The 11,400-nt window shown below is 40.2% G+C and overlaps 1 protein-coding gene across 1 annotated transcript; it reads right to left on the minus strand.

Moving 5' to 3' along the window:
* Positions 1-1,336: 1,336 nt before the first annotated feature.
* wbp2 (WW domain binding protein 2) lies at positions 1,337-5,971 on the minus strand. Its single transcript, XM_079261408.1, has 8 exons — positions 5,803-5,971; positions 4,428-4,536; positions 4,198-4,333; positions 3,399-3,491; positions 3,077-3,223; positions 2,849-2,971; positions 1,543-1,619; positions 1,337-1,448 (listed from the first exon to the last, which is right to left on the minus strand). Exons 1-8 carry the CDS (start codon positions 5,859-5,861, stop codon positions 1,401-1,403), a joined length of 792 nt encoding a protein of 263 aa, XP_079117534.1. The 5' UTR covers positions 5,862-5,971; the 3' UTR covers positions 1,337-1,400.
* Positions 5,972-11,400: the final 5,429 nt, after the last annotated feature.

The following is an 11,400-nucleotide window of genomic DNA, read 5'->3' on the forward strand; positions in this document are numbered from 1 at the left end:
CACTAACGCTCCAAACGGTGCAGATGAGCACTACTGAGTGGAGGAGAGCACGTTCCCAGGTTCACGAGGCCGAACGGCAGAAAGACGTGTTGCTGACCGTGGAATACGTGTCTGTGTTCAGTGTGGACATTAAACACCCGTCAACAATGCCGAGTGTGGAAATAAAGACCGTTTTGTTCCACCAGTAAAGAGCAATTTATTAAAATCCAATCCAATGCATACATGCATCAGCTGAGATCATGCTTTTTTTTCCCTTATTTTGAGCCATTTTACATAAATTATTCAATAAATTAGTTTGAAATAAATACAGAGCTTTGTTTATTGTACATACAGCCATGACGGAGCAAACAGGAGCCCGATGCATCGCAGAATCAGCCGGGGATGTGCTACAGATACAGTATATATAGATCAGTGACCACAGAGGAAGGAAGAGTCGAGGCTCGGAGACGGAGTTGAAACTGCAGAGTTAAGATCACAAGCACACAAAGTACAAACTGAGAAAGTCCTCCAATGCGTCTGTTTTCTATCTACAATGGTCCGAATGGATGCTGGAGGGGTGAAAGGTGAAGCGGACTGGCGGTGAGTCTGACCATGCGTTTTCCTGAAGCCTATAGGAGCATGACGAAACAGGAAGTGACATCATTTTTGGTGACTGCTCTGCTCTGTGAAGATTAATCCCTCCTGGCAGTCGGTCCCTCATGGCCCCAGTCGCTCTCTGCTCTAATCCAGGATCAGGGACTCGCTGCTGGGGCTGGACGCCGCTCTAATCCCTGTGGTCGGCTCGCCCACTGAAGTATCTCAAAGCGGAAATCTGCTCCATTAACAAAACCCATTTCTCCCATTAGGTCTGTGTTCTTGAGAAAATATCTCCTTTTAAAAGTCTACGTAGTTAAAAGCCTGTACACATAAATAATAGAAAAATAAACCACTGCATTCAGCTTACAGGTTAGCAAACTATTACCGTCAGGTCGAGTCTGATTTAGTAGTGTTAGAAAATTCGAAGCGAGCTTCACAGCGTTGCTGAATCGACAGTTTAAGGTGGCGTTATGATTCTTGGGACACTTGAAAGGCAATAAATACTAAATCAGCTGTCGGATTCAGTCAGAAAGCCTGTAAATCCTGACCACTTTGGCTTCTCGTATTAACATTTGTTCTCTGCTCCTTTCCTTCAAGTAAAGGTGCTTCTGAAATGAATGTCGAGACAATGACATTAAAATTAACAGAAAACAAGGCTATGAGGGGGGAAAGGGGGGATGAGGGGGTTAGGAGCTGATTTAGAAAGAAAAGGAAGAAGGAATGTGTTTAAGAAAACAAAAAAAAAAAAAAACCACTTTGACCCTCATGATGTCCAGTTAATGAAATGAGAGGAGAGACTGGAATGAGGACTAGATGAAGCAGGTCTACTGGTTCTTCTTGTCCTCCGGAGGGGAGTAAGGAGGAGGCTTGTCCTGAAAACAGATCAATTATGTTGTGTTTTCATTTAAAACTTCTAGATCTATAAAAAAAAAAAACAGTATATATGAGATTAGACGTGGATCTTACCTGTGGCAGGTACACATGTGTGGGAGGCAGAGTGGCGCTGCTGGCACTGGCTGCTGCCTCGGCTGCTTTGGCCTCCGCTGGGAAGGACAGAGACGTGAGAGGAGCTTTAATTAAACATGGATTGTTCTGTGTTAAACCCTGAGATATGTGAGACCAGGAGAGTTGATCCAGTTTGGGTTTTTTGTTTTGGATGAGTAAAAACAATCAGTAAAAACTTCCATGTGTTGACGTTGTCAGTAATGTCTCAGTCTTCTTCAGCAGTTTTAAATAATAAAAAGGAGCAGACAGAGCATGCTCAGTCCAGTAGAGACTTATTAAAGCTCCTCATCTTCACTTATTAAGCAAGTTTATTTGTATATACACCTTTCATATAGAAGACAAGTGTTTTACATGAAACATTAAAAGCATTACAGATGGTGTGAAGAAGGTGCATCACATTAAAATGTATAAAACCGTTTCTTAAGCCATGACACTGCAGACACTGATTTTTCACAGCCAAGTAAACGTCTGATGTTCTTTCAAACAGCTGAAGATGAGTGATGACCACGTCAAGGAAATCTCCACAATTCTGCAGAGAATCAGCTAATTTTATCAGCTTTGATGCTGATGATGCAAATCTGTCTCTTCCAAGATATTTATGGCTTTTTTTTTAACATGTTTGTGTCAAAATCTCAGCAGGATCTAAGTTTGCAGAGTTTTGGTAGATTTATCCATTTTGGGCCATTCCTCTGTGGATTTGCGATCGGTCTGAGGATCATTATCCTGCTGAAACATCCGGCTAAAGTTGGACTTCTGAACAAATGGCCACCAACATATTAACGCTGCCTTGGACACATTTTGCAGGAATCACATTTAAATCAATGACTACAACTTCCTGGACCCTGAGGCCGTGAGACCTTTTCTAAGATCCGTCTAATTATCATTTACTGGCAAAATAATTATTTTTTTTAATCAACTTAATGCCAAAGATGTGTTTTTGTCTCTCTCTTGTCTTTTTGTTAATCTGGAGACTTTGACACCTAGAGAACTAACAGGTTTGTGCAACTTGAGCTACCACCATCAGTTTAAGCATCCTTCAAGCTTAAAACAGTTTGTTCTTAGACTGGATTGATTTTAAAAGTGTTGATTATTAATATAAATATAATGATATGTATTAATATAAATGAAAGGTAATTCTGAAACTGAATTCTGAACAGCATTAAAAAATAAAACATACATGTCTTGAAATTGAAAAAAAATTTCCTGAAGCAGTGCTCATGTTTGTATTTTTATTCCATCTGTCGCAGCCTCTCTGTCTGAGACTGACCTGCTGCTGAGGAGGGGAGGTCCGGGTCATGTGGCGGCTGCTGACCCAGCGGAGCAGAATAAGGAGGAGGAGGTATGTAGCCTGCTGGGGCATCAAATGCTGGGGGGCTGGGGTAAAATCCACCTGCACAGCAGCAGCAAAAGATGCAAACAAGACCAAACTTTCAGAGTGGCTTTAAACAAAGTTTCAGCTGATGATGGAATAATAGCTGCATCTGGTTGTCTTTACCTGCAGGAGGGGGGTTGGGGTAGGAATAGCTGGGTGGAGGTCCTGCAGGGTACATGCCATTGGCAGGAGGAGGAGGGTAAGCGTAGGCCCCGTTAGCCATGTAGGGGCATCCACCAAAACCAGGGGTCACAGGCTGTCCTCTGGATGCTGAAATGCATCAGATCAGATGAGATGAGACCATTAGGTCTGTAATAAAACTGTAGTTTGGCTAAAGGTTGGGTGAGATGGCCTGAAAGTCAAATCTAAGACTTTTTTCCAAATCACATCAAATTTTAACAGATTTAAGAGATTTTTTTTTTTTTATTTTGCTTTGGGATCATACCCTGAGCTGCAACCTGCAGCATGTACTGTCCAAACTCAATGGCTCCTCCAGCTGCAAAGACGAGCTTGAATGTTGCACTGCCTTCCCATCCACCTAGAAGAAATATTACACACACACACACACACACACACACACACACACACACACACACACACATATCTGATTCTATTTGTTTCCGACAGGCCAGTTGTGACACAGTAGTTTTCAGGTTTTACAGTAAGTGGCAAACAAAAAAAAACAAAAAGCGAAAAACAAAAAGAAACTAATAAATACAAGCAGCTAAACAATTAGGGCATAACGCGCAAAGGTAAAAAGTGTAAAAAGAAACTTAAACTTAAGATCGTAAAATGATTGTAATACACAGTATAAAATAGTATATAGTATAATACAACATTTAATGTATAATATGAAATGCATAGCAATATTATCATATCATAGCATGCAATATACTACAACAATAGAATATGGTGTGATGTAATAAAGTATACAGTGTAAACAAATTGTAATAATGATAGTAATGATGTATTATATTATGTAGTAGAATGCACAACAATAGAATAAAGTGTATTATATTAATTCATTCATTCATTCATTATCCATACTGCTTAGTCCGATTAAGGGTTGCAGGTGTATTATATTACATGTGTTAATTGTTAATGATAGTTAATGACAACATTATGTAGAATAAAATCAAATAAAGCAAATAAAACTAAAACTACAAGAGAGTTAATGACATGACATGCACAGGGAACTGCATGTGTCTGTGCTGCCACAGCGTAAATGACACACAAGCACCTACCTCCAGGCTCTGCGTTGACGCTGCCCTTAATGTAATTGGCCCCCAGAACAGGTTGTTTGATCTCACAGCCCTTTATCAGGTAGAAGGGCATCATGAAAGACTGCGGCGCATCCTGCCCTTTAGCCAGGAAGATCACCTGGGATAAATCACCAGCGGTTAACATCATCTCAACATTCATGACTTCCCTCGACAAACCTGAGCTCTGCAGACACCCGACTCCCATTGCTTACCCTGTACGGAGTCAGGTAGACGCTGCCCTTCTTGCTCTTTCTGAAAGCTTCAGGCAGACTCTCCGCGTCACAGAAGACGATCTCCACGTTGTCATAGCTCATCAGCACGCTGGTGACAGAAAAATACTGTTAAATATGCCAGACCTGCACATAAACTGGATTTATACTAGGATTTATACTTTCAGACTTTTTATCACTTAATTAATGTTTTATTTATTTTATTAACCTGCGTTCGGTTAAAGAGACAGTATTCAGGGAATGATGTATTCCGGGGAATGTGGTGGTGGGGGTGTGGGAGGGGTTTGCTCTCTGTCCATGTGTGTGTGTGTGTGTGTGTGTGTGTGTGTACGAGTGTGTGGAAAGAGCTTGCGCCTGTATTGATTTTAAATGTCTTATCATCTACTGTTTGTTTTAATTCTTGTGACTTGATTTTATCTTGTAAAGCACATATGTGTTGGCCGTGAAAAGTGCTCAAGAGGCAAAGTTTGATTTAATTTAAAGATTTCTTACAAAACAATTTACTCAAGTACCACTTTGATAATTGTCGACTTGCAGGATTAAAATGAGATCAGTGTGTTATTGTGCAACAGTCCAGTAGCTAAACATGGCTCATCAGTTGCTCCCAGTATAGTCATACTAGAGTAAATGGATTAGGCTTTCTTACCATCTAGTGACAGAGCTTACAACTGATTCAGAGGGTTTTTCAGTCCTCTGCTGACTCTTCTAGAAAAATCTCCTGTGAATTTTTCTAGAAACTGTGGATGAAACTCAACAAAACAAACACTTTATACCAGAGGATGGCAGAAAGCTTTGCAGCAGCAAAGCAATGCAGCAAATGCAAGTCTCCTGCTACAATCACAATAAATAACACCATCAAACACGAAGCTGATCATACAAATAAAACGTGTGCAAAGACTTTATAACGTGGTTTCTCACGTGAAGATGACTTTTTAGTCTGCAGTGATGATATAACAGGTCATGTTTGGGTTTTCTGAGGATGAATCAGTTGTGTTGAAGGAAACTAAATTATTAGTTTAAGTAAAACCAAAACACGTCCAGGTGTTGTCTGCTTATGTGTCATGTACCTTGGCTGAATAATCTAATTAAATGAACGGGTTTCATTGTGTAGAGTCGGTAAAACACATTATTTAATAGGAGTGTTGTATAATTTGTTATGGTAAAAGTTAGAATAAAAACAGTCAACAGCCTGGTGTGTAACTGTGTGATTGCCAGTTATCACCCTGGATAATACTTTATAATGTCCACTGCTGCTGAATAAGCATCTACTGATCGAACAGGCCGCATTTTGTTAAAATGAGTTTGTTGGTTTGTGTGGCCATTAGCCGCTAGCCTGCTAACACCCAGCTAACCTCACCTCTCGCTGTTGTTGATGATGACTCCGCCGGACTCCGAGTGGTTCTGGTTCAGAGTCATGGCGACGGACCTCCAGTCTCTCTCTCGCGGCAAAAAAATAAATAAATAAACACAGCTTAAGATGCTTTTTCAGGAGGGGAAAATGAATCTAGAGGCCTCTAAATCCTCACTAGCTTCCCTTTTCTCGTTGGTAACGGTTGTTATGATGACGCTGCTGAGTCTCGCGCTGCACCTGCCCTTCCGTCACGAGCCGAGAACGCCCACAACGTGACGTCACCTCAGCTCAGGCGCGTTTACTAGAAACATCTTTCTGTTTTCTCTGCGCGCAGGAGGACATATTTGATGCATCTCGCTGATAATGTTGCGGCATGCACGAAAGCCAGTGTCTGGTATACTAGGAAAAGTGGGATTGAAAATTTTCTGCCTGATTGGTGTAAAGTGATGTGTGACGTAAGCATTACAGTGGCATCACAGTGGCAGAAGTTTCTACAAGGTTCTGCACCAAATACAGGTACATCTAAAAAAAATTAGAATATTATGAAACAATTCAATATTTTTCATCACTTATTTAATAATATGAAACCCAATTATTATATAGATTCATTACACATGGAGTGAAACACTTCAATGTTGATGATTGTGGCTTATTGATAATAAAACCCCAAAATGCAGTGTCTCAGAAAATTAGAATATTGTGAAAAACTTCAATCTTAGAAAGTCATGGTGTCACACCCGAATCAAGTAATTAACTCAAAATACCTGCAAAGGTATCCAAAACCTTTAAATGGTCTCTCAGTCTGGGTCAGAAGGCTACACAATCACGGGGAAGACTGCTGACTTGACAGATGTCCAGAAGACGATCATTGATCCTCCACAAGGAGGGAAAGCCATAAAATGTCATTTCTAAAGAAGCTGCTTGTTCACATAGTGCTGTATCCAAGCATAGTAATGGAAAGTTGAGTGGAAGGAAAAGGTGCACCAGCAAAAGGCAGAACCGCAGCCTTGAGAGGATTGTCAAGCAATACCCATTCGAGACTTTGGGGAGCTTCACAGGGAGTGGACTGAAGCTAGACTCAGCGCATCAAGAGCCACTACGAAAAGATGAATCCTAGACATGGAATACAAATGTCACATTCCTCGTGTCGAGACACTCCTGAACCAGAGACAACGACAGAAGCATCTCACCTGGGCTGAGGAGAAAAAGGACTGGACTGTTGCTCAGATGAAAGCAAATTCTGCATTTCATTTGGAAATCAAGGTCCCAGAGTCTGGAAGAAGAGTGGAGAGGCACAGAATCCATGTTGCTTGAAGTCCAGTGTGAAGTTTCCAGTCAGTGATGATTTGGGGAGCCATGCCATCTGCTGGTGTTGGTCCACTATGTTTACTGAAGTGCACAGTCAACACAGCCATCTACCAGGACATTTTAGAGCACTTCATGCTTCCTTCTGCTGACAAGCTTTATGGAGATGCCGATTTTTTTTCCCAGCAGGACCTACACTGCCAAGGTTCCAAAGAGCTGCTTCAATGACCATGGTATTACTGTGCTTGCTTGGCCAACAAACTCATCTGATCTGAACCCCATAGAGAATCTGGGAGGTGTGGTGAAGAAGAAGATGAGAGACACCAGACCCAACTATGTAGATGACCTGAAGGCTGCTATCAAAGCAACCCGGGCTTCCATTACACCTGAGCAGCGCCACACGCTGATCACTTCCATTGCCACACTGCATTGATGCTCTAATTCATGCCAAAGGAAACCTAACCAAGTACTGAGTGCATGGAAATGAACATACTTTTCAGAAGCCTGACATTTCTGTTTAAAATGTGCTTTTTTTCATCGATCTTACGTAATATTGTATTTTTATGAGACACTGCATTTTGGGTTTTCATTATCTATGAGCCACAATCATCAAAGGTTCAAGAAATAAATGTTTGAAATGTTTCTATGTGTAATGAATCTATATGCATGGGTTTCAAATTCTGAAATGATTGACTTTTTCATGATATTTTAAGTTTCTGAGATGTACCTGTATAGGAGAAAAAGGATAGAAAAGAAATATAAGCTGTTAGTATTTTAAAACATGGCCATGAAAATGGTATTCAGAGGAATCATCGGGTGAGAGGCAAGGTACAGTCTGGACAGGTCGCCAGTCCATCACAGGGTCAACACAGAGAGACAAACAACCATTCACACTCACTTCTAGGGACAATTTAGAGTAACCAGTTAACCTAACATGCATGTTAGGGAACCTAATACATGGAGAGAACATGCAAACTCTACACAGAAAGGCCACTGCTCCATGTATGATGCTTTTGGTTGGGTGTATCATTGATTGGATGTTGTTTGAATGATGTACATTGTTGAAGTTATTTATTCTCTTTTTTAATGAATCTGTATCCTGATTGTGCACATTAATTTCACTGTACATGTGTACGTGTACATGTGTATAATGACAATAAAGTATTTTGAATCGCAAATCATCACCACCCCACACTGATAGTGGGGGTGGTGAAAGAGGTGATGTTAGAAAGCTGCTTTTGATAAATTAAAGGAAAGTGTGCAGTCAGCAGATATTCTTGTATAGTATTATCCTGAGAGAGACTGCTCACCATGAACGACTAGTGCAGTGATGTCACATTGCATGCTTGATTAAGCAGAGCATCCAAGACATCATGAATGCAACATGAACACCGATGGTAAAAACTACTAAAAAAAAAAAAAAAACTGGCAGTAATATTTTGAATCAAATGCTTCTTATGAATAGAAACCCAAAAGTATAATTTCATACATTAAGTTTCTGAGACCTTTTGCATCACTTTATGGGACAAACTTTGCTCAAAACACAGCCTCTACAGAAGATAAACTATACAAAGTGTATTTGAAGAAAGAGGAGCTTAGGATGCAGGATGGGGTCCAGGGCCAGAAGATATATATCTGGAGGACAAAACTGGGCAAAGAGCTCCAGTGTCAGACAGTACAAAGTGTCAGGGGTACATATTCCTCGCCCAGCTCACTTGGAATTGACCTAAAACATCCTGGAGTCGCCTTTATGTGTATTACGTGGGTCCATTCATTGGACAAATGGCTTTTGTACTGACACATTCAGTATGGGAGGACAGTGAAACCTCAAACACAGAGAGAAAGGTGCAAATGTTTAAAAAGAATGATAAAAAAATGAGAAGAAAAAACTTTTTATTCTTCTACAGAGTGACTTCAACAGATCTTTCTTTAGCTGAACTGTTTCTTGGGAGAAACCTATGCTGCACATGGGATTAATGCACCCAAGACAGACAAATCAAAGTCAATGAGAAAAAATAAACATACAGTGATTTATGGTTGGAGACTAAGTTTTGACTCAGAACTAAGTGGGTTCCATGAATTATAGCGTCTGTGGATTGTACCAGTAATGCTGGGAGACGTCGATCACATTCACAATTAACATCTTTCATCTGATAACAGCAACAGAAGACAGAATGATACAACTGATAATGTTGTTCCCCTTTTGGCTCTTTTTCCCTGAAAGGGTCACCACAGCGAATCACTGGCTTCTGCCCAACATGCAGGTAAGGAAGCCCCATTCATACAGTTGGACTTTGCCACATGTTTTACGCCAGATGCTCTTCCTGATGCGGTGATATAGCTGATAATATGGGATGAAGTAGGACTGGATGTTGAGGATGTGGTGCTCAGGGATGAGATGGTAACAGAACAAGCTGTTACCATGAAAAATTAAAATTTAAAATGTAAATTAATTTTGAAAAATAACTGTGTTCTGTTGTATAAATTTTATGATCAAAATCGTTGGATGCAACGTGTACCAGGTGGAGATATGTATCCATAAGTCCCTACCATCTGTGCAGAATAAATAAATGTCACAATGAAGTCAACTCTCAGCGAAAGGGGTTTAGGTTCATCTGGCTGACATGCCTTTTGTGGTCTCTCAGTCATTTGACTTTTCTACAGACTGGCAAAGTCTCCAGATTGTAACATAATTTTCTTCAAATCTGACACAACTTTCCAAAACAAGATAAGTATAGCAAAATTAGCTTCAGTTTTCTCTTGTAGAGTTATTTCAGCTGTCTTCCTCCTAATTGAAATCATTACCTCTGACACACATTTAAGAAAGTTCCTCTCTTATTTCATGACTTTAATTCCAAATCTGTATTTGTTTCAAAATATAAGATATGATTAATTTACTGCAAGACATACATTTGAAAAGATTAGTATGATTACAGTGTTGTTAGAGGATGATCTGGATCTCAGAGAGCAACTGACTGTTTGGAAAGGATAAGCCATTAAAGCCGGTGAGCAACCCCTGTGCCACCTGAAGCTTGAGCTGTATTTAAACTTCAGGTGCAGAGCCTGTCGCTAGATGGAGACTGCAACAATGGGAGTTGTTCAGCTTTCCCTTGTTTGTGTGCTGACATGTTGTCCTGGCAAAGGTTTTGTTTAACTTAACTTTCTCTTAAGTGGAGTGCAAAGTAGTTTAAAGGGTTTTAATATAAAAAAAAAAAAAATCTGATAGGGTGGGTGCTAGGCTTTCCATATGTAGCTCATCATTTGTTAAAATATTTTTGCTTTCATGAATTTTGTCACTAACTTTTTGCAATTGCAATGCTTACAGGCACAACTATGTCAGTTGATGAAGAAATGCAGGAGACAGGTAATTCTATCTATTTTCTATTGAGTAGTGTAAGAAATTTCATATTTGGTGTTTGTTACAGGCCTAGCTCCTAAGAAAAGTTCTCTGGAGAAGACTATTTCATTTCTCCAGTCAAAAGATTCTATGTGGAAGCAGGATGCTAAAGGTAAGAATCCTGTTTGGCTAAAAATGTGTATTTAATTATAATCTCCATAATGGAGGCTGGAATTATCTGACATCTTTCAGTGCAACTGGAAACTAATGAAGAGGACAGTATCATACATGACTACACTGCCGCCAACGGCACGGCCGGCGACTACCCTGAATTCAAATCCAGTTGTGTTTTGTGTATCTTAAACTTTTAAAGCTTTTGTAAATTTTCTAGATCTGAGAACCAGACTTTATCCTTGCTGTGCAAAGAACCCTTTTATCCACCTCTTAACCACTTGGTCCAATTCAGTGCCATGGCTGCTTGCGGTCTGTTCCATAAACGGCATGTTCTTTCCAACATTCCAAATAAATGAATTGTAAAATACAAAAGGCTTTTCAGAGGATGCATTGAAAAATCACTTGGACTCGTGGAACTGTTAAAACCAGAAACGCCTTCTCTGCAAAGGACAGCACCATTGTAGTGACTCTGCTTATTGGCTTTTCTCTAATAATAGGTAAACTATTTTAGCTGGACAAGTAAAACATGCATATTTAAGACTCCTGCACTCTGCCAAAATAAGGAATCCACAACTTTAACATGACCACATAGCAATGTATGGTAATGGGGTAAAAGGTGCATCTACTCCTGAGTGGCAACTCTGTTCTGGAGAGCGAAGTCTTTCTACTGAAACACAATGCTAAAGAGAACTCAAGTCAGTCACTGACGTTACCACCTTCAACAGGAAGTGATGACTTCCGGCTGCTGTGTGATAGAACATCGAAATACATCGTGCACACACAGCTTC

This window comes from Telmatherina bonti (assembly GCF_933228915.1).
Source record: "Telmatherina bonti genome assembly, chromosome: 21".
In the NCBI taxonomy this organism is placed as follows: domain Eukaryota; kingdom Metazoa; phylum Chordata; class Actinopteri; order Atheriniformes; family Telmatherinidae; genus Telmatherina; species Telmatherina bonti.